Source organism: Rhea americana, unplaced genomic scaffold (assembly GCF_003343005.1).
Source record: "Rhea americana isolate MKP2758 unplaced genomic scaffold, rheAme1 scaffold_8, whole genome shotgun sequence".
Taxonomy (NCBI): domain Eukaryota; kingdom Metazoa; phylum Chordata; class Aves; order Rheiformes; family Rheidae; genus Rhea; species Rhea americana.
The window spans coordinates 554,532-579,587 of record NW_028186978.1 but is presented as its reverse complement, the minus strand read 5'-3'; the positions used below and the strand labels follow the sequence as shown (position 1 = coordinate 579,587).

Below are 25,056 nucleotides of genomic sequence, written 5' to 3'. Positions count from 1 at the left end.
GCACTAAGTACCTGAATCAATATTTACAGGAAAATGCCTAAATCCATGTTGTTCATGAGTGCTTTTGCAACACCCTGCCAAGCAGATTTGTTTGGCTTTCTAAAAAAAATCTTTACTTCTGAGAATACTGTTTTATACAAAGCCAGCAAAATAACTTCAATTGCAGGGGCTCTCAAGCATGCACTGGTACTAAAAAGTCTTTCCTTGTGCCTATTTTAATTTTTAAATTTCAGGCACTATTTCAATTGCCAGTGGAAAAAAAAATGCTAAGCCCCTTATATCTATGTTGCTTAGTGTTTTGGGTTAATTTCAGCAGATTTCCCAACAATTTTTCTCCTTTTGTCAAAGCTCAGAAAAATATCAAAAAATATCAAGACATCTTTCAGACAGAAAATACTGGATATCCTCTCTGAAATGATTTTAAAATATTTTAAAACTAACTAGACTAAAATACATCTGAAACATAAACAAAATTTTCAGTGACTATAATTTTGTTTCAAGGTGGGTAAAATACTTTGAATCACAACATTTTTAGAAGTAATGAGGAACAAAAAAAGCAAACACTTTTGACCATGCTCTGCTTACTCTGCATATAGTAGATCACATGAGCAATCCACTGCCTCGTTAGAATCTGTACAACCCAACATCCACAATGGGAGGTGAGCTCAGTTGCAAATGAACTTATTAACAAGAAGTACTTGTCTAATTAAGAGCTAAGGAAACTTTATCCGTCCCAGATTATCCCATACTCTATGGCTTTGACTGAGAAACGCAGAGCTAGTTGAGCACCTTCCACATTCTTTTCTTAGGCCTTTTCTCTGGTCTCCATGGTGAAAAATAAACCATTTTGGAAAGAGTTAGTTGAAATAATCCCAGTAGCACTGAGTAGAGACTACATCAAGCTTATCTGATATTGGCAGCTGTCAACCTTGGCAAGTCCTATGGTTGCACTCATATGTGAACAAGCGTTTTCTTTCACTCGTTCAGGAAGAAATGAAGAAAGCATAACTGATATGTCACCTGAAAATTACCTTCCTCAACAACCTATCAGTGAGCTGGCTTCACTGAGTGAGCTTCAAATTAAGGCAGGACTAACAAGAGAAAAGTTGTTATCTTTCAGTACAGCTTTTTCACAAACAGAATGAATTCTGGAGACTTGCAAAGAGTTACTGCATCTATTACTATACTGGGGACAAGTTTGTCCCCGGACAGGTTATTATACATAACTATGCCCCACTGAATCTGTACGTGGAAGCAAAGGTCAAATATTTATGCCATCACAGAAAGGCTCAGTGACTAAAAAGTATCCAACCTCCACAGCCTGGCTCCTCTTTTAGAATAAGACAGTTGCAAAGGCATTTGTTACCTCACTGTGACTGCAAAAAACTGTGTCACTTACTATGCACTTTCTTGTCTGCTCTCTCTGATAAAGCACTGAAATTGTTTGAAAGAGAAGTATTTTTTTGCCTAGATTTAGAAAATGCATGGGAAGGAACTTTCCCAACTAATCTGATGATCAGAATGAAGTCTTTAAGCAAATTAATTATTACAAACAAGTAAATCATTAAAAAAAAAGACTGAAAAAAGTCAAAAGAATTATTTTACTAGTTTTGCAGATTTTGATTTTTACTCAAAAATTAATTTTTGGTTATTCAAACATTAATTTTTATACTGACCTGCATGGAAAAAGGGGGAGGCTCTGTTCCATGAGGACTAGGCTCAATATTGCACATATTCTTGCGTGACAACACAAAAGTCTCCCTTCCTCAGCTCCCCACCAAAGAGGTGTTCTTAGAATTAAGGATTAGATTCTTCGTGTCTTTGCCTGGTTTGAAGTGGTGCATGTGTATAAAACCAAATGTATAACATGAATGTAGAAGCTTTACAAGCTTTTATGCTAGCGTCAGTGACTCAGAGCCCAGTTTATTATTGTGTTAATACAGCACTTTGCATCATTCGGATGACAGTCTTCTCCAGACTAATCTCTCAATAACAAAGTAGTTAATCAGTTATTCTCAAGTATATTTCAAGTAAAAGTTCAACGTATTTGGGAACAAAAGAAAGAAATATTCCACTCTAGTTAATTAAATGCACATGCACTATCTTAATATAATTTTCAAGAGAAGAAAAAAATGATATCTTAATTAACAAAATGCTGACAAATACCTTTACTTTAATGTCATTTTTTGTTCCATATTTCTTTGGAGAGAAAAGCCATTAGGAAACAGAATACTTCATTCTCATTCTCTCTGTCCTTTCCCCACCCCAACTATCTAATGCAGGTAACCTGAATCTGTGTCTCTCCCCTACCCCACACGATGCAGGTAATCCAACGTCAGCTTCCAAAACAACGACTTTTATTCCAACAGTAGCAAACGAAGGAGGAAAACACTGGACTGTTAATGAAGTCAGAGCTCTGATACGCATATGGTCAGACAAAAGTATCCAGCAACAACTGGAGGGGACAGTGAGAAATAAAAGAATATTTGAACAGGTTGCTGCTAGACTTCAAAAGTTTGGAATTGACAGGGACTGGAAGCAGTGCAGGACAAAATATAAAAATCTGAAACATGAATACAAGAATGTAAAAAATGCCCAACACTCAGGGAGTACAAGCAAAAGTATGAAATTTTTTACTGAACTGGATGCTATTCTGGGGCGCAGCACCATGGAACAAGCAAGTAAATCAAATAGTGATGAAAGTGGGAGGCCTCCAGAATGGACTGAAGCAAAATCAGAAAAGGACTGCATAGGTAAGTACTTCAGCTACCCCTATCATTTAAAATTTTTAGCTTTCCAGCACTATGGAGACCCTAAGATAACACCCCCCCCCCCAAAAAAAAAAAAAAAAAAAAGAGCCAACAAGCTAGTTTAAACGATTTGCTGGGGAAGGAGAACACTGAGTGGAAACTTACTTGTTGAATCAGTAGTTTATATTATAAGGTAATCTCTGACATTGAGTAGTTGCCTCAAACAATTTTTTTTTAACAGAACTGAGAAACAGCGTAAACTTGCAAGAGAAAAAAAAAGAGATCAACATGTAGGTCACAAGAGAAAAAGATATAAAGAGACCAATCCAAATTAAAATCATGACAGAAGAGAGTGTTTCCAGCTTAGATAAAAAATGGGTCACAGAAATGGTCAGACTATGTGATTGGGAAAATGAAGATAATGAGCAAAAGAAGTCTGTAGTGTAGACATTAGTTATATATTGACATTTAAACTCCCTTTCTCTTATAGTTCCAAATAGCCCCACTCTACTGGCCTTTGAAGCAAGACTCCCAAATCCATGAGATAAATGATTAATGTAAAAATAGCACAAAGCATAGCACAAAGAATGCTAATGGAATCTGCATTTATCTTTTGCGTGGTTATTGATGGATAACCTGCTAATGGATTGATTAATGCAGAATTAGAGTAGACTGATGTACCTACACCATGCAGGAGTTTAAACATTTTTATTGGTACATACAGCCAGAAATAGGCCTGTTGTTTAAGAACAAAGATAAACTTAAAACTGTTTATTAGAGAGTAAGAATTTTACACTGTAGAATTTTGAAGATGGTATTATGGTGACCAAACATAAGACTAACAGCTAGTAAGTGAACAGAAGAAGTGGGTAAGAGCAATACAGAACAAAGATGAGTGTTACAGTCGCTGCCTGAGAACGTACCTAAACCACAGGCTGCTGAGAACCAGCAGTGCATTCTGAGGGCAGCTTCACGCTACAGCTGCCCTGTTTCTAGACTCTTTCCATAAGCAACTACTGCTGACTACTGGCATAAACAAGATCCAAGCTAGACAGATCTCGTGGTCTCACATGGTCATGTACGAGGATAGTACTTACATAGTACACTGATGTGGTACCCTAATTAACATAGCATTATTTACACAGAAATGCCTGGAGACAGAGGTGAAGAGGACTCTATTAGTAATATGTCAGAAGACCTACGGGTTGCAGACATAAAGAAAGTTTCTGACTCAGGTAAAATTGAAAGTCTTTTTATTTTATACAAAACCCTAAATTTAGGAAGCTAAAATGGATTTCTAAAGTAAGTCCACATTGCAATGACAGTTAGAAACTGCAAAGGCCTAAAAAGCTTTTAAACAGGACATAACATCAGAGTGATAGCCATAGATTTAATAAATAGAGGCATATATATATATATACACATTCACAGTGAACTCCTCTGCTAAATTTGATAAAAACAATCTATTAAGAATTTTTTTCAAAGATTCAGGGACCAGGATGTAAGGAAGAAGAAACTATTAGTCTAAGTTCAGTGCCATGTATTACTGCATTTACTTAAATTATGTCTTGCCAACCTTTAGAACTGTTAAGTATCCTATGCATAAATTAATGTGGTATTCTTTTTTTCACAGTATAACTTTGATCAATATTTAATGTAATTATGCTCACATCGGGGGATCAAAATTTCAGTTAAGAGTGTCACTATCATCTGTTTTATGCTGACCACCGAATGTGAAACTCATATGTTCCTTTCAAAGGAACATTATGTTTTACATCTGAAAACTCAATGTTCTGGGGAAATGGGAGTTTAACATTCACTGGAGAAACATATGAAGGTCTTTCTGGGATACTAACAGACTTGACTCTTCACAGTAAAGATTATCTCATGATCTTCTATAGTAGCATGAGGCATAATATGCTCATAAATAAGGCATTAAGGTATAGTCTTACAGAATTTAAAATGGTCTAATGTGAACATGAAAGGTTTTAATGTCAAATAAAAAATCTTCCGACAGAGTATGTTACTGTAAATACTACTCCAGAGAATCTGGCAGCTCTGCATATAACAAACAAAACAGCTATGACAAGTAAGTAAAGGTATGGTTGATCATGAGAAGTAATTTGACAACAGCATTCTTGCCTTACGGAAAATATATAACTAAAGGATATAACTAGCCTTTACCAGATCACCATGGCCACTTGAGGCATTTATTAGGGAAAAATAGGTTGTGATGAAGAGTGATTTCCTATAGAGACCTCATTTTGAGAGAGACAAAATATGTAAGAGATCATAAATAGTACTTGTGGGACCCAGTTAAGACTGCCTGTAAAATACACCATACCACATTTTCTCTGGAAGGAAGCAAAATTACTACACATATATGGACAGTGGTAAGACACTGTAATAAAAAAGAGGTTTGATAGTGCTATTGCACTGTCCTCTGACAGTTTTCAACTGGTTACAGCTCTGCAATATTGTACCTTTCTGAATCTTCTAAATCAGTTAATTAAAAAAATGTTAACTGAGTATTTCCAGTAAAGTTTTGCATACTCATTTTTGCTGCTTCAACATTCCTTTAAGGTATTTTGTGGATACTGGCTATCTATAGCCTACCTTATTTTGGCAAGGATTAAAATAGCAAGTGTTTTAGATGTGTCTCTGGCTCAGCCTATCCTACTAAAGTTCTAACTTCTGTGGAAAAAAGGCAAAAACACTGCACTCTACCTTAATGTGATGCTGTTTTTACTTTCCAGATTCTTTCCCTTGTTTCTGTATGAACAATACAGACTAAAATCATTTTAATTAAAGGTGATAAAAACCAATTAGATTTATTTATGGTAACATAGTAAGGTATTATCTAATGCAGAGAAAAGATGTATATTTTTTAATTTACAATATCATGGAGGTCTTTATTTTCTGATTGTGGTACATGCCTTTCCTGGATCGCTCAAAGGACTTTAAAGTGAAAAAGTGGTAGTTTATGAGATTGTATTACCTTTATATTCATAAGTTCATTTGCTGATTAATAGTGAAAAATGCAATCAGATAAGGATATTACATTACATGGGTTTTTTGATTTCAAAAGTATAGCTTTTAAGTTGTGACATTCTTAAAGAGTATTCCATTTTCAACTTAATTGCCATAGAAAACTGTTTCTCAACAAGCATGTAATTGTAATTTATATATACACTCAGCTGTGACTTTTTTTTAAAAATTCCAAAAAAAAAAAAATGTAATATAAAAATTTAGAAATTCAGTTAACTGTGCACTGAGGTTTCACAGGACAGCCTTTTCCTAACTGATCATAGCTCTGTAGTCTGAGCTATGGGCAAACCTTGTCCAGAAACATAGCAGCTAACTTGGGCAGACATCAGCTTTCTGTCTACTGTAGAAGAACATAAATGTACAGAAATGCATATGCATCAGATCCTACATGTGGATCTGAATTATTAATCATTGTAATGCTGTCACAATTGCCTATCTTTATGAAATATTCAATCAAGTTTGCCATGCATTCTTTGTAAAGGAAGATACTCAGATGTTATTAGTGTTAGTCAAAGTATTAGTCAAATCAGCATTAGCCAAAAGACAACAAACCAATTTCTAGTTATTTGATGTTTCACTGAGTCTTTTTTCTCCCCTGACCAAATGTATTCACACTCAAAGAACAGCAAATGGCCACCTGAGAAGGAATACAGATAAATACATCCTTAGAAGTTCTTCTGTAGACTGCAATTGAAATTTCTCTCACACCATTGCACCGAAGTAGCTTCTTCTACAGACTGCCAGCAGAGGGTGCAGGAGCATTGTATCAATCACAACAAACATTTAGTTTTTGGCAAAAGGCACCAAGGAAAGCAGCCTAGGGTTGCCGCCATTTTCTCTTTTCTGATAACAGATATCTATATTAAATCAATCTGGAAGTAAAACAATATTTAGTCACTTTGACTCACAGTTTTTATTTCCTTGGATCACTTTTAAGGATGGCTGATTCCAGAAATCTGTTCAGAAGATCTGATTGTTTGAGTTTGCGGAAGTAACAGTGGTCAGTGCAAACTCAATACACATATACGTTCCAGATTTGTCACAGAATATCCACTATGACCACAGACCTTGTGATTTTTGATTAAATCTGTGATATTTGGTTAAATCTGAACTACCACATAACAGATCACTGGATTATGAAAAAAAGTATTCTAAAGAATGTTAGTATACTGTTGTGCTTTAAAAAACTACAGTATTTTGCTTCAAACAAATGACTTGTCATTATTTTTAAAGATTCTTGGTGTCCCTTAAGCTTTGCTGTATATCTCTCTCAGGAAAAAACTGAAGTCCTGATACTGCCAAGATACTGCTGGTAGCAAAGGGCTTCTTAAAAATTGATTGCTTAAAGTTAAGATCTTAAATCTGTACATATTCAGGCACTTAGTCTGGCTTCTTTTGAATGATTGCTGCCTTGTGCTTGGAATTTTTAAAAGTACAGACATAAAGCCAAAAGATAATGTTTTAAAACATCTGCTAACAACTCCTCTCAAGAAGAATGCTTCAGAAAAGTGCCACAGCAGAAGTCCTTGATTGTTCACTGGCATAGCCTGAGGCATACTCAGTCTGCAGAAAAAAAGTCACARCTGTGCATCCAGAGTTGTTTGCATCCAGTTCCACAGCTCTGTGTGACAGAGACTGCAGCAAATTTGCAAGCTGTTAAAGAGTTATCACAAGGCACACAGGGAAGAAGTGTTCCCTAGTTTTGACATTCTCTGCTCCCTGTTTGTACTACGCAAAACATAGATGAGGATAAGGATTAGCAGACAAATTCCTACTCCTCCCTCATGAGCAGAGGAAACAGGATACATAGTGATAATAACACAGTATCCAAGAGGAGTGTAGCTAGTATCAGTTTGAGGGAGTAAGAGAGATCTACAGCATTGCTCTGGTGGCCTTTTGAGCAACGCGTCAAATACAAAGTAGAGGATAAGCCTGTTTGCTGGCAAAAGTCTATACCTTGACTAAACAAGGGGGATGGAGCGGCTATGTTTTATCCATGTGAGAAATTGTTGATTGTTTGCTTCGTTTGGCTTAGCCTTTCTCTTCTCATGCTCACCCCAAAACTCAGAATGGTGGTTAGAAAAAAGACAGGCCAGGCCAGGCTATCTACATTTTTGGCTTACAAAAAAAGGAGCATGATGCTGCTCATGTTATACAGAATGTCTGACACAAACAAGCGCACTTTGATCTGGGAGAATAATTTTTAATAAAATATCCAGCTACAGAATATATTTTATTGCTAAATACTTAGAGGCAATATTCTTGAATGGACTGAGAACAGGCTGGGAGCCAGATACTGCTGCCATTGATCTACAGTGTGGCCTTCAGCATTTAATCTCTGTACCCCAGTTTCCTCACCTGGAAATGAGGATCTGAAAGCCTACTTGCATCATCTGCCAGGGCAAAGGGGTGGAGTTCTCCATTAAACACTAGGGAACCAATGGAAGAGGAGTAGAGCTCTCCTCCCCACCAAGGTGAGAGCAGGGCCACGGGGCCAGGGCTGTGTGCTTGCCCAGGCCCCGTGTGACGTAAACCCTTCCACCAGCTGCAGAAATGCTGATGCTCTCAGGGCAGGAATTTAATACTTTGTCTTTATCATCCAGGCAGAACACCATGATGCTCAGTCAGTGAAAGCAACCTTGTCCTTTTGAGGTCTAATTCAGTGACTCCTGACAGAAGTCACAGACAGCCTTTATGAAAGTCATTGTCTTCCCTGTTCTGCTGCATACAGGGTCACCAGCTATTAAACATGTCTTACAGAATTTATAGAATGGTTCTGTGACTGTGGTTGTAAATCCCTGATCCAGGTTTAAATAACTTAGGGTTTGCAAATAACTTAGGGTTTGCACATTTCATTCATAGACTGATCTTGAGCAACTGTTATACGGTGCTCTGGATTTATTTTAATCTACAGCTTCAAACTGAAGTGCTTAAATTAGGCTTTTAAGCAAACTGCTGAAGAAAGGAGACAATCTTAATGAATTAAAATATGAAAACTTTAATGATAGTTGTCATCACTGCAGACTTCCTGAAGTTGGTGATACGACATAACTGAAGGCCTTTTAAATTAACGAGAACTCTGTAAATTTTTTGCACAGAAATCCTCGAAGATGAGGAGGACTTCACTAATACCACCCAGGCAGCTCTGGAAGCCACACAAATAAAGAAGGAGACAATTGACATAGGTGGGTCAATGATGTACTCGTGATTAGAACAGCACATTCTACTTTACAAGGAATTGCATATTTCTAAAATTCACAGGATATTCCCACACACTATACTGGTTCCATGTCTGGGTATGACAAAACGTGTTTCTGTTTGTTTTTAAAGTGCAAAAATGCATAAATGCATGAACATTTATCTCTCCTTCCCTCCCACTACAAAAAAATTTACTTCTCCAAAAAATACACTTATTATGCTAGATATGATAACACTTCTGCATTTAATTGTGACACAAATACAATTTTTTCCGTAAACAATTACTAGAGAGGATAAAATGGAATGCTAAATAGCTGCCCTAGAAACATATTTTATACCTCATCTGTCTTTTCAAACTAATTCATGATAGGTAGTGCATTTAATTTCATTCTGTTCACTATCCAGCAATGGCCATAGATAGTCTGAATTATTTTAAACATGAAACTAAAATCAGAGATTTAGCAGTATGTAAAAGTCATACATTCATTATCAGGTATTCAGGAGAAGATTTTTTTTATTAAAAATGTTAAAATTAGATACTGGAAAACATTAATATGTTAACATATGTTAATATGTTAAGGATAATCATTTTCTGGAACTAATGATCTAGAAACCATGGAAGGTCATGAAAAAATGTATTACAGGAAATGAGATTGCTTGGAAATCTATTGGCCTGACATCCTAGATCAAAATATAACTATTAGGGTATTATTTACATCCACAAATTAATACAAACAATAGAAAATAAACTATTATAATAATTCTGCAAACCATAATTATTTGTCCTTTACTTTGAAAGCTTTTGTTATGAGAATATTTCTATTGTGTAAGGCAATATTTCTGTGATCCAGGCAAGAACCTCCTTCTTAGTGATTATGTTGGTTGGAGTTCGGATGTTCAGAGACCAACAGAGCTGTTACAACTGTTTACATAAGTTGTTGTTGATGTAAGATGAATTATGAAAGACAATTGTAAGGCCTATAGACTGAGGATAATGTTAAAGCAGTTCAATAAGAGCAGTACCACACAGAAAACACAAGTTACATTGCGGATAACATAAAACTTTGTCCTTGAAAGTTCAGAGACACAGCAAGGTCACACTAATGTAAAGAGAACAGTTCATACAGAATGACAGAATAAAATGTCATGTGAATCAATGGACTGCCTTATTAAACAAACAAGTTCTCTGTTCTTGTTATGTAATAGCCATTAGAGGATAGTAATCACTTGAAGTCAGTGGTACACACATGCCGCTGCCGACAGCAGAAAAAGATTAGAAGGGCAGCATGGTTGAGAGAATGAAAGCAATGAAGCTGTGGAACATGGTTAAAAAAATCACTTAAGAACTCAGGAGTAGAACTATTGCTCCCCCTTTGTCTACGGTTGTATTTCCAATAGCCACAAGTCTTAAAGGGAGATGCAAGAATTTTCTTGAGTTATGGATTAACATACTTATGAAAGAACACTTTTTTTTTTTTCTCACACAACAAGTAAATCACACATAGAATAATGGGATTTTAAATTCTGACTCTGTTTTCCTTATTTATAGAATTTAAACAAGCATATTGATTATGAAAACAAGCATTTGCCAAATTGTCTAAGATAGAGCAAAACAATTATACAAAACTATTACAAAATAATTAAGTCTAAGCATTAGTTTGGGTATTTATAGCAAGTACCATTATAAAAGGTACACAAAATGATCCACTGCTGATTTACCAACATCTGGTATTTCCAACAGTATCTAAACCATGCGCACAGTTTTTCAAAACATACAAAGATTATTTACTTCTATCCTTTACTAAAAACTTTTTTTGAAGATAGTTGGTCTATGACATCCAACTATTCAAAACTATGACAATTCATAGAACATGAGAATGTTCCAAGCCAAAAAGTAATTCCACACAAAAATGAACTTTCAGGCTCAGGGAAGTTCAAACACACAAAGAAAAACCAGTCAGCAGAGGTGGGTTCTGATGTCCACAGGTGGTTTCAGGAATTCTGAGAGCTCTTGCTCAGCCAGAATATTATTTCTGAAAAGAGAGGTTTTTATGCTGTAAATGACAGCAAAGGTATTGTAGCCTTAGCTTTGCTGAGAAAAAAGAAATTGCTATGTAGACATGCGGAGAAAGAATATAATGATGTTTCTATCCTGTTTGCAAAACAATTTTGAAGAGAACTCACGTGCAAGTAGAATAAAAAATAGTTCTGTCTTCCCCAAAATGCTGTTTTCTCATTTAAGCTGTGCAAATGGTTTTGGACAGAGCCGTTCCTGCATACAGAAGGTGCAAATTACATTAAGGCTAAAGATCTCGACAAAGGCACTAATGAATTGTTTGCTTTCCAATTTTTCTTCTGTTTATGTTCTCTCTGTCTCAAAAGTTCTACATCAGAGACCGGCCTTTTATCCGAAAGTATATAAACATGGCTGTCTCCTAAAGAAAGGCAAACGCATACAACCTTTTCCACAAAAATCTGACATTTGTTCCCTCCCTCCTTTCCTGAATCAGGAACACCTCAGAGCCCAAATCTGAAACTAGCCTATTGGAATGATCTCTAAATGACTATTTAGTGGTAAACAGGTGAGCTGAACGGAGTAAGTAGGAATAAGGAGGAAATGTCTCTTTCCCGTTTCTTTCTGATGTATTAGGGAAGTTCACAAAGATCTGTGAAAATCCATACTCAACAGTATGAAATGAAGCTTATGCAATCATTCTGTCTGGGCAGGTCTGCATGCATATACTTGTGCTTGTCATTCCTCCTATTAACATTTGAACTGAGTGGACAATTGAATAGAATCTGTTGCCTCAAAGACTAATAGTTTATGACATTTTTAATTTAAGTGTTACCTGCAGAACATGAGAATAATATTAGCTATTCAATTGTCTAAATCTATTGTATTTAAAACTGCATGTTTCTTTAGATGATGATTCTATAAGCACTACCTCAGAAGACAGATCTTGTACGCCAGTAGCAAAGCAGATAGTTGGAACAGGTGAGTATTTAGTTCCATGCATTTTCTCTGAAACAAAATCCCATTGTAATTACAATATCAAGAACCAGAGCCGCCAAATCTCTACTGTAAACACAACTTCTCCTATCTACTTCTGAATTCAGTTTAATTTTTATCACTAAACCTAATAATTAATTTCATATCTCCATTCCCATGCATGAGCAAAATTTGCATTAATACTCTAGTTCAACTTATTTTATGATTAGCATCTACCTACCTGTAAACAGCTGCAAACAAGAATATTTTTTCTTCTGTTGAATTGCTGGAAGCATTTTCCTCTGCATGGTATTTTTTCTTCTCCTAATTTTAAACAAAACTGGAAAGCCATTTTCTTATCACTGTGGATACATTGTTGCTTTTAAAGCTTATAGGTTATTGCTTTTCTGTGTTCCAATCAGTAACAAAATTACACTGACAAAAATCTGGAATTTTAGATGCCTTCAAGGAACAAGAGATTTAATCTGCTATGTATGTTGCATATTTAAGTGATGTATGACCACATATGGGTATTCACACTGCAAAGTTCAAAGATTTTCATAAGAGATTACTATGAAAGTTAATTAATCTTCCAGCTCGCTACTGAAACATTAGCTAGAAATATACTTGTATTTCTGTGTACTCAGCAATACTCAGTTATCGTTTCATTTATATTTTCAGACAATCAAATTCCCTTGGATGAAGCACAAAATCACTTTAAAGTTATTACAGTTAATGATACTGGAGCAGGAAAACACTGGAGTGATAATGAAGTCAGAGCTCTGATAAACATATGGTCAGATGAAAAGATACAACAAATGCTTGAAGGAGCCACAAGAAATAAAGAAATATTTGAGGAAATTGCCAGAAGGTTAATGAAACGTGGAATAGACAGAGACTGGAAGCAATGTCGCACAAAGTACAAGAACTTAAAATATGAATACCGAGCACTGCAGAAAGAAAATGAACATCATGGTAATCCCAGAAGAAGAATGAGGTTTTATGATGAAGTTGACTGCATCCTAAGAAGACAGCCTCTAGGTCCAGCAAGTTGGGGATGTGAAAGTTCTAGCCTCCCACCAGGTACTAAAAACTTCAGTAATGAGTTACAGCTTTTAAAATTAAAGTTGCCTGTTGACGCATGCTACAGAAGTGAGGTATGTACCCAGAATGGCTAAGGAAAATAAATGTAGAACCTGTATCTGCATGGTCAAGCAGGCAATATTCACAGAACAGAAATGGTCTTTGGAGGAAATTAGAGTAAGGAATTTAACAAAAATTGAAAACATTTGAAGTGTTCAATGAGATTCTTGGAGAATTTTTGTGTAAGCTTCAGTGAAATATATTGAAATGGGACTAGACAAAGTGACAGGTTACACAGGTGGATCAAATAGGCTCTTGAAATGTTATGATTGGAGAGCTGCAAGCACAAAACCAGGTATAACTGTGGAAATATGTAACGATCAAGTCAAATACAAGAACTCAAAAAAGAAAACTTCCATGAATTCAATTTACACCATAGCCTGGAAAGAAAAAAAATGAGGGCAGTCATGTTTATGTGATTGCTAATAATTATTATATTCTAGAATCAAACTCAGTTTTATATAAAGAATTTGCTTCTATTTTGGTATCCAAAGGCCTCTGACTTAGGATTTGCAATAGCTTACCTTGTGTCAGCTGTAAAGAGTTCTCATTACTGGCTGACCACTACAGCTTGCAGAGGCAGCCATCCCTGTTCCAGGTAGGTTCCAGGTAGGATACTCATGTAGAAGCAGCTTAACTGCTATGCATAATTCCATAGCTTAATGGAATTACGGTAAGCTGAACTAATTCTGATTTTTCTCAATATACTAGATAATAATCTGCAATGTCACAAACATTTGTTCAGGAACTGAACCATTTTTTGCAGCACAAGCAAGATGGACAGCTGGAGCAGAAATTGCTGCAGCCCTCTCAAAGCCAGCTGCCCTCCTTCCTGAATCAGAGCCCCAGTGTGCTGTCCAGAAGCTTGCATTGAACACCCTAGCACCACTAGTTGAGGCTGGATATCCACACTCACGAGACGACACTGCTGCTTCCCATCTGCCATGGGCTAATGCTAGATGACTTTCTTAAGACAATTTATTCCAGTTCCAGAAACTGAAGATATTACTGCTCATTTCTCCCTCTGTGGATGGAATTTGTCAACACCAAGAGTATTTGAGCTAACCTGGCTGCTTTAGATTTCAGCATAATAGGAAAGAACTGTGTAATCTTTCTATGCTGCAAATGCTGATGCAGCAAAAAGGAAAACAATAAGCTTTAGAAAAAAGCTGTAATTATTAAACTGCTGCAAGCATCCTTAAAGTAGTGTCTCCATCCTGATTTTGAGTGCTAAACAAGCAACTAGAAGACTCCTGTTGTTCCAAGTCACTTGTCTCAGTACTTGATTTGTGACTGACTTTGCTTTTAGTATCTCTTTGCAAAATACCTAGTCACCTTGCTTTTCTGTTCTAAGTTTCAGTGGGAGATATTACAGCAAACACAGGATCATTCGGTGTCAAGAGAAAAACATGGAATGATGGTAAGAGTCTTCTGCCTTTTTAAAGTATCCATACACTTCTGCAGAACTGAATGCCAGATACTAGTTTCAAGTACTCAAACAGTTTGAAAAATTCTTCTTTCACTAACTCCAAAATTAAATTCTTCTCTCATCCTCAACAATCCCAGAAAGAAATCTCCTGATCAAAATGTGGGCCTTACAGAAAACTGTAATTTATTTCAATACTTATCCCTAAAAATGAGGGAAACATCAGGAAATGGTTCTTCTTTGACCAAATGCCAGAAAATGCTGAGAAGATTTTAGAAAGAAGAATCTATTTTAATAACCTGTGTTTCTCAGAGGAAAATAAGGATGATATCACAGTGATGGATGTGCTTTTTTGTGCTACACTGTGTGTCAGTAAATGCAAGGACAAATCATATGCACGAGAGAAAAGCAATATAAGACAGTTGTTACCAAAGAGAAAACATGCTACAAGATCACTTACAGAGAAAAGTGAAGGGATGGACAGAAATATATGGTATGCAATCTGATATAGGAAGGATTAGGAGCTGTTTTCGTTCCTGGAAGAACTGTCATGCCCAATCAAAAAGTCCAAGAATGAGGGATGACAGTTAGCTCCCAGGGATTTTCCTCCCTTATTTTTAATAATAAAATGATGTCTTGTCTACAGACAGATGAAAGAGGATGGGGCAGGACTCTCTTCACTGATGCCCAGCAATAGGATGAGAGGCAGCAGGCACAAACTGAAACACAGGAAGTTCCATCTGAATATAAGGAGAAACTTCTTTACTGTGAGAGTAACAGAGCACTAGAACAGGTTGCCCAGAGAGGTTATAGAATCTGAATCCTTGGAGATACTCAAAAATGTCTGGACACAGTCCTGGGCCAATGTGCTTTAGGGAACACTGTTTGGGCAGAGGGGCTGGACTAGGTGATCTGATCGCCAGAGGTCACTTCCAACCTCAACCATTCTGTGATTCTGTGAAAAAAACAGATCTAAACAACACATTTTTTAATTTGACCTTCTCAGTACATCATCACAAACTCTATTAACAGGACTAACACTAAGTGATTAAATATCTAATTGACAATAAATGAAAGTGTAAATATGCAGTACTTAGGCAAAGCCTAAGCTTTAAATATGAGAGATCAGTATGAATAGTTTTAGAAAAAGGTATACTTCATTCCTATTAGCCATTATGCAATGACCCGTTACACAATACCAGACTTAATAGAAAGACAGCATTAGGAAAATCTAGCATGTGCTAGATTTTCAGTCAGCAGTTTGTTGACTTGTGCACTCTTAACAACGTACTTTGCTTTTGTCCACAGAGATGTCACCTGTTCCACTCAAGAAAAGTGCTTCTGAGAACACCATACTCCAGTTTCAAAAACTTTTAACAGAGAAAGTGCATACGGTAACAGAAGGCAAGAAGTTACTGTTAGAAAGGCTTTGTAAGCAGGAAGAAATGCAAGACCTCAACAGATCACAGCTGTATGGTGATCCACCAGCCATACAACAGGTTGGTTTAATGAACTTTCTACCAAATTAGCATGCAGAGAGCTTCTCAGATAGTAAATGAAATAACTTATTTGTAAGGGTAGGACATCCACATGAGTACATGGTTGCTCCCCTTTAATATATTCACCTTTAGTCATATAAATTAAAACAAAGTATGAATTTCCATCACATTCCTTGACAATGATCTTTCAGCAGTGATATTAATCTAATAGCAGATACATACCTTACATACTTTGCTTCAGCTACATACCATAATGAGCAGGCTTAATTGAAAGGAAATATCACTCTGACTGATCAATGAAAACATGTACACTTAAAACTTCAACCCATCATTTCCAATAAACTTCTCTGTGACCATCCTATCAAGTTAGTCCTATGCAATCAACTAAATAGTTGAAGGCATTAAAGGGGGTTTCTTTTTGGTTAGGCTGGGCTAAGACCAGGTTGGGTTGGGTTAGGCTGCAGAGAAAAGCAACCAACTCCTTTATCAGCATTTACCCTCTTTCTGGCCTGAACACTGCTCTGTGCTAGGGTAGGGATACAGCCCCGTCAGCCTCATGAAGGTATGCCACTATGCAGCAATCAACTGGAGATTCTGTGATCCAGAAAGAAAAGTACAAGAGGTTGATGCCCACCTAGAAGGGGCAGACATGGGTTCTGGTCTGTGTTCCAAGGGCTCTGGCATGTTAGGAACTATTTCAAACACAAAAATCTTTTACTGGATCTAATGCTTTGTTTCCTTTTCTATGGTTTAGTTTCTTGTTCAACTTTTATGAGAGACCTTATGGTAAATAATTTCCAAAACAGTAAATTTTATCTGCTATTTGATTAGCACTTCCTGAGAGGTCAGAGAAAGATTCCTAGAAGATCAGAATGTTTGGATCATATCCATTTATACAGTGACAGAAACACAGGATTGTTAGAGTGTATGCTTATCTATTGCTTTTCATATTTTACACTGGCTTCTCAGTACAAACACTCTTTGGCTTGTAATACTAAAACCAGCATTGGCTTATTTTTCTTTTCTCTCTTCGCAAGGAGTTGTTTCAAAGATACATCCTTGAACTTGTATCTGTTATGCATACAGAACTGCAGTCTCTGGTAGGTGTACAAGGGATCTGTGCATTCCATTATGGCATATTCTAGAACATGTTGTGCCAAATGAAAAGCTTACCATTCCCAGCAGCACTAAAATCATAGCTTACTTCCCTCCATATGTGAACCAGAAGAACTTATGATCCCACACAATTCACTCCAATACCTTCAAACAGCTTAATTCAATACGAATTTAACTTAGCTTTTTTAGATAAGCTATCCAACTGTGAACTGAAGTGGATATGGATCACTAATATATTCTGCCTGCTCTGCTGCATGAGTGCAAGACTAGCTGCACAATACAGCTCAAGTTGATTAAATACTTCATTGCAATAAGAAGGTGCACTCTTCACCATGTCTGTCCTGAGCTTGCTGGATCCCTTGTAAGCCAATTCAGCTGACTAACCTGACACAGTTAAGAAAAGAAAAAGTGAATGGCTTTGTACAGTGAGTTGAAGCAGCCCAGCAGATTCTGAGCTGTCCTTACCTTGTACCTTTGAGCAGATCAAAAGTTGTTTTTACTGCAGTGTGACTGCCCTCATAGAAGCAAGGCTAACCTGAGGAAGGCAGCTAGCACTGCAAAGAAGACAAACTTCCCTTAAAACTCTGTGAGTGATGCACAAGGATGCCAGTCTTTCTAAAACATTTCTGTGATTCAGTATAGCTTCCTCCCCCAAAGTTTCCCTTCTTCCCAGAAAATAAAGAAATAATAAAGACTTGGTTTAGTCTTTAAATAAGCAGATCTTCCAAGAAATATACATCTGTTTCGACATGCCATTATTCAGGCAAGAACTGATCCTACCTCACAAATTTCTTCCTGTATGAATTCATCACTAGTATGCTATTAGTATCATGTAGATTTTAAGCAGTTCACAAAAATATTGAGGCAAAGGACTATTTAAATTCTTAGCAGGATAGGGCAAATGGTTATGGATCATGCTAGTAATCTCAAAATTGGAAACTGTTCAATATCAACACTAGAGGGTAGCCATGAATCAAGAACTGATAGAAAAAAAGAAAAGCACAAGTAGCTTTCTAAGCAAAGTTTTTTTTTCTCAGAAAACAGACCTGCATTTTCCAGAGAGCAAGATTTACCTGGCTACAAACTAGCAAAGAGAAGTGAGCTTCCTTTTCTATGGGGGTCTATTTCTATGCTGCTTTGCAGCTGGAAAGCATAGCTTGCATTTTGGTTGTCTGTCAGAAAGCTATCTCCTTTTTTCTGCTGTCCATGTTTATTTTTGGTTAATAAAGGTAGGAGATGTCAAGTGTATGGGTCACTTAGTGTTATGTTCTATAGCTGCTCCCATTTATACAGATAAAAATTGAATGTGTAGGATGTTTAGATAGATAAATTGAAGGGACAGTAAAACTTTCTTCACTGCAGAATTTTAGTTATGATTCAGCACCACTCTTCGCTTAAAGACAAAAAGAAAATATGAATGATATACATTTAGAAGTTAGATTGTCTAGCAATCTGGTGTGTCTTCTTTTGACAGCATCTCCTGGGGTACCGACAATGGACCAAATCAAGTGTCACTGCAGAAGGGATTTCTCAGAAAAAGTCCCTTCAAAAATGGCATTGACTAAATTCAACTCTCCCTTCGAGTGTATTTTTTTAACCACCTAAGCTTGTGCTATGGCTTTGCTCTGATCACAGCTTTAAACTGAGTATCAGACACCTGGTATTTAGTCTAGGCACCCTCATAGACAAGTTAAGTGGAACTTGAGGCATTGACAGATGCTAAGTTATGCGAGAGAGCATTACAGTAAGATTGAAAGGGTCTGGGAGGAGATTATTTTAGACTATGGATCTACAGTATGTTTCTTATAGCAGTGGGGCCAAGACCAACTTGTTTCCATGTAACTGCTCCTGGGAATGTAATTTAAATTGCATCACAGAAATGATCCAGGCTAAAAATCAAATCCAACATTAAGTAAAGAAAGGCAACAACAGCAAGCCTTAATTCCATGAAAAACAGAGAGTTTTGCTCTTCTTCTCCACCTCTCACTCCAATATCTGCATTATTTCCTGGGAGCCTTTCAGATTAGTGGGATGGGAAATTGCTTTGTCTCCTCTCCAGTTTGCAATTGGGATAGTGAAATTTTTGGATGGGGCAGATAAACGCAGCACTTTCTAAACTACATTCATTCTTTGAGATGAATGGGTCATTTTACACCTCTCTTGATAGAGCTATTACCCTGGAAAGACTTCTAAATGCCTCATTTAGCTTATTTCCTGGTGGCCCAAACTATATTTGGGCCAAATGCATGTAGAAAGTGCTTCAGGGCAGCAGAGGAGATTGCACTGTTAGTGGATCCACAAGCACCATCAGCATCATTGTTGGCTTAAAAGCACCACCTTTATCCTTTGCTGCTTCTCTTGCAGTAAAATCTCATTGTTTTGGTACAAGCACTCATGTGGCCAAGTGGTTAGGCAAAAGACAGAACTCATGTAAGTTAAAACAAACCTACTAAAAAGCCTCTCTGAACAATCCTGGGGGTTTTTTTTCAATTCAAGGGAAAGAGAAGGAGACATAGGAGAAAGAGTAGCCAGTACAGTTTTTTTCAACTTAACTACTTAGCGTGAACCTCCTATGCTGTGTACAATCCTCTTCCCATGCATTAGGCCCAAATTTAGGAGGTGGGCACAGAAGCTCCCAAGAAACAAGATCTTGAGAAAGTTATTGGAGCATTGAATCATGGCTACATGGATGCCTTAAACTAGGCACTTAATGTGAAAAGCTTACATCCAGTTAACTCTCCAAATGGGAGGAAATGGGGAATTCAGCCTCATACTCTAGGAAAAAGACACGCTTATGCCCATTTCCAATGACAGTTTATCTCTGTCAGCTCTATGCTAGAATAGCTCTACTGACTCTTATTATCTTGTGCCATCTTTTCATATCTTCAATTTGCCCCAGACCAATCCATTTTCTTTGCAATAAGATAGGAGAGCCAAGCTATGCTGGGCATTCACTGAAATGAAGGGAAAGTAAAAATGAACAGTCTAATCCCCTCTCTGTGGCTAGGTTAATGTGATCAAATTGATCTCCACTAGTCACACTAAACATAACAGATGTCTTTAAATGTCCTCACAGGCATTTTGACACCACTTCTCTCCTGGTTTACCCATTCCTGTTTATGTTAACGTATTCCAATTTACTCCACACAGAGGTAAAGAGCTAGGACTGAACTGCATTTCATGACATATGCACTAGATTTCAGAGATTTAAACTTGATTAAAATGTAAATCTGGCTCATTTTCACTTTCTGGAAGTCATCAAACAGGAACCTTAGCCCTGCAGGAAATTACATAAGACAGCTGAGCTGATACAACTGCTCACCACAGCCAAAAGATCTCACTCCTCCCCTCTCTTCCTCTGTTCCTGTTGTAGTAAGTTTTGTGGCATATAATTAACACAGCTGCCAAAACCTAGCAGCACAAAATGACCTATAAATTTCAACCAATATATAACTAAAAGATTAAATGTTAGTATATCCAAAACCAGTAAGTGTTTCTGAAAGTATTCAGGACTGTCATACTATTATCGGTGACATAATCAGCACATATAGCGTGATATCCAGCCTGGATAAGTAGCTTGTCAAACATCCAGTAAATTCCATATAAAAATATGGCTAATTACCATATTTAGACAATTACCAGATTTAGACGATTAGCTTTGTTGCTCTTGCATCTGTTAAGGGATCTGTTAAACCTATACTGGGCCCTTTAAATGAAATTGGCTCTTCAGATGAAATTAAAGGGAAAAAATGTTATGTAACAAATTATCAGTATCATTACCTGTAGCACCTAGGTGTCCCTCAGAAAATTCCTATCCAAATACTATTGGTCCAGTTTGCCTAGGAAAGATTCACAGTCTAAATTAGGATAGCTACAGCTTGGTAAATAGTCTTTAAAAGAGATCTAGCTTGCAGCTAACAGACTGTATAGAAAATGTCCATATCTGCTGTGCTATATTGAGTGTAGATATTTAGATGGATGGCTAGTGGAAAGCAACTAGTAATTTACTAGACTGAAAGAGACAGAATATTTCTTCACTTATGTTGGTGAAATAATTTGGCTTTGTTATTTAAGTTTTAACAGTGGTCAACAACAGAGAAGGGATCAAAAAGCATGCTAGCCAATCCTCCATTCTCCATTTATTTTGATTTCTATAACAAAGTCCATACAAAGAACTCGATTGAGTTGGATCAAGGAATAATTTAAGTCCATGACTTTAGTAGGACTCAGAGGAGAGGATGTAGAGGAGACCTTTTAAAAGCATTTTTTTTCAATCAGTACAAAGCTGGATACATTCAGATTTCAGTACCCAGCATTACTGCCAAAAATATTTTCCAGAGAATTTTGCAAAAAGTTAACAGAAGTCACAGTTGTTGCAAGATTAACTTCACAAATTTGTCCTGGTCAAGGACTCAAATGACGTTTAATAGGCTTGTAACTCAAAGTACTCCTCCTCCTTCACTCACCACCCCTAAGAAAAGTCCTCTCCTTACCAATATGCTTTGACTTTATTTTGACATGCTGTCAGAGCGGCCCCATGGACAACTCTGTTCCTTGGTTCACAAATGGTAAAGATGATTTAAAAGATTCACTCTGATGCCTTGCTAACATTAAATCCAGAGTAACAGTGTTAGTTTAACAGCTTTCAAGTTTCAAACATAATGAGAATTCACTGCTAACATAGCTATAAATGTGTTACAACCAGATCAGCTCAGCATTTTAGACTGACAAACTTAAAAATGGACCCAAGTTAAATTGGCACAATGTTCTTAGTGTATAGAAGGCCTTGATTAGCCTGTGATTAGAAATATACCTGGTTTTCATTTTAATTCACATTTAACCATTACAAAGTAAGAGCCAATAGAAAAGCCACATTCTGCTTTCTATCACAAAGGACTCTGAATTTAAGCCTCAACAACCTAGCAGCTGTTTTTTTAATTAACAAAACAAAATTAAGTTTTTACTTATATCAATATAGTGAAATTCAGTCTTTCAAGCTGTGTCTGCTTTTGGGCCCTTTCCAGAACCCTGCTTACAAATATATATAATTTTAATCAAAATAGTCTCACTGCAACAAAGGACACCACTCAAATTCACACAGTTGAATACATGCTAAACTATTTTGCTGGATCAATCCCCAGTGTCCTCGATTTGTAGCTTTCATTTATGAACATCGCCACTGAAGTAAAGCTCTCCAGAATTCCTAAATACTTTTTAACATTGTAATTCAACTCATTTTAGGTCTATTAGCACAAAACCAAATTCTTCTCAGTCCTGCAGCGAAGTATATCAGAACACAAAGCATAAAGATTTGATGGCATTTGTGTTTGTGGCATGGAACAAATATTCTGCATGTGTACAGATAAGATTTCAAATATGAGAAATTATAATATGTTGCCAGCATCTCTCTCTTCTTTATGGATCAATTATCTAAAAAATGCAGTTTGATACACCGCTATGTTCATGTATTGTAAATTTTTAAAACCTAAGATGAGTTAAGAGTCATCTGTTTTATTACCAAAGACTAATTAGAGTATATAAGAAGAGATATTCGTGAGCATGAATATCTAAGGCCAGTAGTCATTAACTGAACATCCTTATTCACTTCAGTGTGAGCTCTATGAGCTTTATTTTCTTATGGCAAATCAAATTTCTGTTAGGCTTTATCGGGACTGTCTATTAGTATTTACCATACCTCTCTTTCATATTTACCTACTTTAAAGGAACATAGTTAAGAGACATTTCTTAGCTTTCAGATTTAAAAGAATGGACTTAAGGAAATTTACTGATACAGTTAATGCTGAATCACAATGTTGTTTTTTAAGAGACATTACAAAAAAACCGAAGAATAGCTGCAGTCCTATTTCATGCTGATAGGAATGTCACCTTTTCTATACCTCACAGTAGAATTATTAAGGAAAAATGTGATGAGATTAGAGAGAAACATTAAAAAAAACAGAAGCACTAACATCTCAACTATTTAATATAATTTTATTGAGTAAAGGTATACCTAATTGAACACACTAAAGAAAATAGCTTTCACTATAAAGACGCAATAAGGTTTATGTCTTTAAGAAAGCATCCCCTGAAAATTTCAGCCAACTGTTGAGTTAGGAAATCAGAATCAGAGGTAATCTAATGTCTTCAGGTGCATATCTTCCATTTATTTAATGGAACTTGTGAACTGTTCACAATTTCTATCACTATATTAGTGTTTCTGCCTACAGCTTTGTCTGATGATAAGGTTCTATAGGGGATAATTAATGTTAAAAATGGAAATCAAATATATGTCAAATGCCCATCAGAAAGAAACTGTGTTTTTCATGAAAATCACGAAATGTTTGTAATGAAAATTGAGATAGTAAGCCACAAAGTGACTAAAATATACCAGTCATTTAATTTCCAATTGTGACACTCCAGATCCACCAGTGTAACTATACAAGGTTAAATGAGGTATGACTTTTTACCAGCCTGTTTACAGCAAAATGGCTAAGCCTAAGAGGAGATCATTGATTAGACAGCTTCCTTCCTTGGGTTTTGCAGCTTCATCTCTCCTAGCGAGCATGTTTTTGATAGACACTGGCAAATATATGTAGTACGTGAATGATACACCTGCAACCCAAAGAAAAGATTAGGATGTGGGAGTCATGTAGGGATACGGTGTTTTACCAGTAAAAGTATATTAAACTTAGCTGCAATAAAAAGAAAATCTTAATGTAAACATTTTCTAATGTTGTCCCAAAACAAATTTGGAGCAACCATTTCATGTCTATGCCCTCAAAAATACAAAAACCTGTAACATTTTTTCTATTCAGTGCATGTGTAATTAGAGAAGCCCCACCTCACCAAACTGTCATGAATGTGATTTAGTCCACTTTTCACAAATGGAAAGCTAAGCACATAAATAGGTGTTTGCACTGCCAAAGCCAAAACTAGCACGAATGTGTATGACTGCACATATTCCCACAAAGAAGTATCTTGGTACTGTTGTGGAAGAAAAAGATTAGTATATACTAGCATATAACATTATAACTTTTAAATACCAAATGACAGCAGAACCAAAACTTCATTTTGCAGCTCTGCATCCTTATCTTCCAAGGGGATCAACTGTGAATACAGTCTTTTCTATTTTACTATAAACACAGGTGGAAGAAAAGTTTTATTATATCATGATGATGCTTCCCAGTAATTATTTTATTGCTGCACGGGGGCTTAGAAATATTTAAGAGCCATTTACTTAGTCTCAAACTCTGAACTGCATTTGAACATACGCGTTTCAAACAATGTTCAGGGTGAGGGCCTGGCCTCACTGCAGCTCCGTTAGGAGGTCAGCGCCTTCATTACAAGCCGCGGGGCGACCGAGTCCCTGGGACGAGGCTGATGAGGAGATGCGGCAGCGCCGGGCGCCCCCAGGCCACGAGCGAGGCCAGGCTGGTGACGGCAGATGCGGCTTAGTTAGACGGAGCCGAAGCGCACAGCGCGCCCGAGAGCGGCGCTCGCGCGGCGCGCGGCGGGAGGCGCCGCGGCGTTTTTGCCGTTCGCGCTCCGCCGCCGGGATGCTGCAAGGCGGCCGCCGCCGCCCGGCGCGCAGCGGCAGCGGGGCCCGGCCCGCCATGGAGAGGTCCCTGTGGGACGGCGGCCCCGGGGGCCCGGTCCCGGTCCCGACCCCACGCCTCGCTCCGGCCGCCCGCCCCCTTACCTGTGCTGCAGCCCCACCAGCCCCAGGGTGATCACATGGGGCACGTCCAGCTCCGTGGGCCACACGCCGGAGGCGATGCAGCCGAACACGCCGCACTCCTCGCGGATGCCCAGCTCCTCCAGCTCCATGGTGCGGCCGGCACGTGGCGGCGGCGGCGGGCGGCGCTCCGGCGGCGGCCACGGGCGGCC

General features: G+C 37.4%; 2 protein-coding genes across 4 annotated transcripts in view; one reads left to right on the top strand and one right to left on the bottom strand.

Moving 5' to 3' along the window:
• PPAT (phosphoribosyl pyrophosphate amidotransferase) overlaps nucleotides 1-25,050 on the bottom strand; it is a 49,604-nt gene extending 24,554 nt beyond the window's left edge. The window contains exon 1 of one of the 2 annotated variants that reach the window (XM_085322801.1): nucleotides 24,869-25,050. In XM_085322801.1, the coding sequence (XP_085178927.1) occupies nucleotides 24,869-24,996 (128 nt within the window). In that variant the 5' untranslated portion in view covers nucleotides 24,997-25,050. Of the gene's footprint in view, nucleotides 1-11,180; nucleotides 11,225-24,868 lie in introns of those variants that run through there. The other variant, XM_085322802.1, reaches the window with a different exon arrangement.
• PAICS (phosphoribosylaminoimidazole carboxylase and phosphoribosylaminoimidazolesuccinocarboxamide synthase) overlaps nucleotides 1-25,056 on the top strand; it is a 42,409-nt gene that overhangs the window by 6,374 nt on the left and 10,979 nt on the right. The window contains exons 3-9 of one of the 2 annotated variants that reach the window (XM_085322804.1): nucleotides 2,325-2,753; nucleotides 3,896-3,985; nucleotides 8,897-8,983; nucleotides 11,920-11,991; nucleotides 12,667-13,068; nucleotides 14,483-14,548; nucleotides 15,863-16,053. In XM_085322804.1, coding sequence (XP_085178930.1) covers nucleotides 2,325-2,753; nucleotides 3,896-3,985; nucleotides 8,897-8,983; nucleotides 11,920-11,991; nucleotides 12,667-13,068; nucleotides 14,483-14,548; nucleotides 15,863-16,053 — 1,337 coding nt within the window. Of the gene's footprint in view, nucleotides 1-2,282; nucleotides 2,754-3,895; nucleotides 3,986-8,896; nucleotides 8,984-11,919; nucleotides 11,992-12,666; nucleotides 13,069-14,482; nucleotides 14,549-15,862; nucleotides 16,054-25,056 lie in introns of both variants that reach the window. The other variant, XM_085322803.1, reaches the window with a different exon arrangement.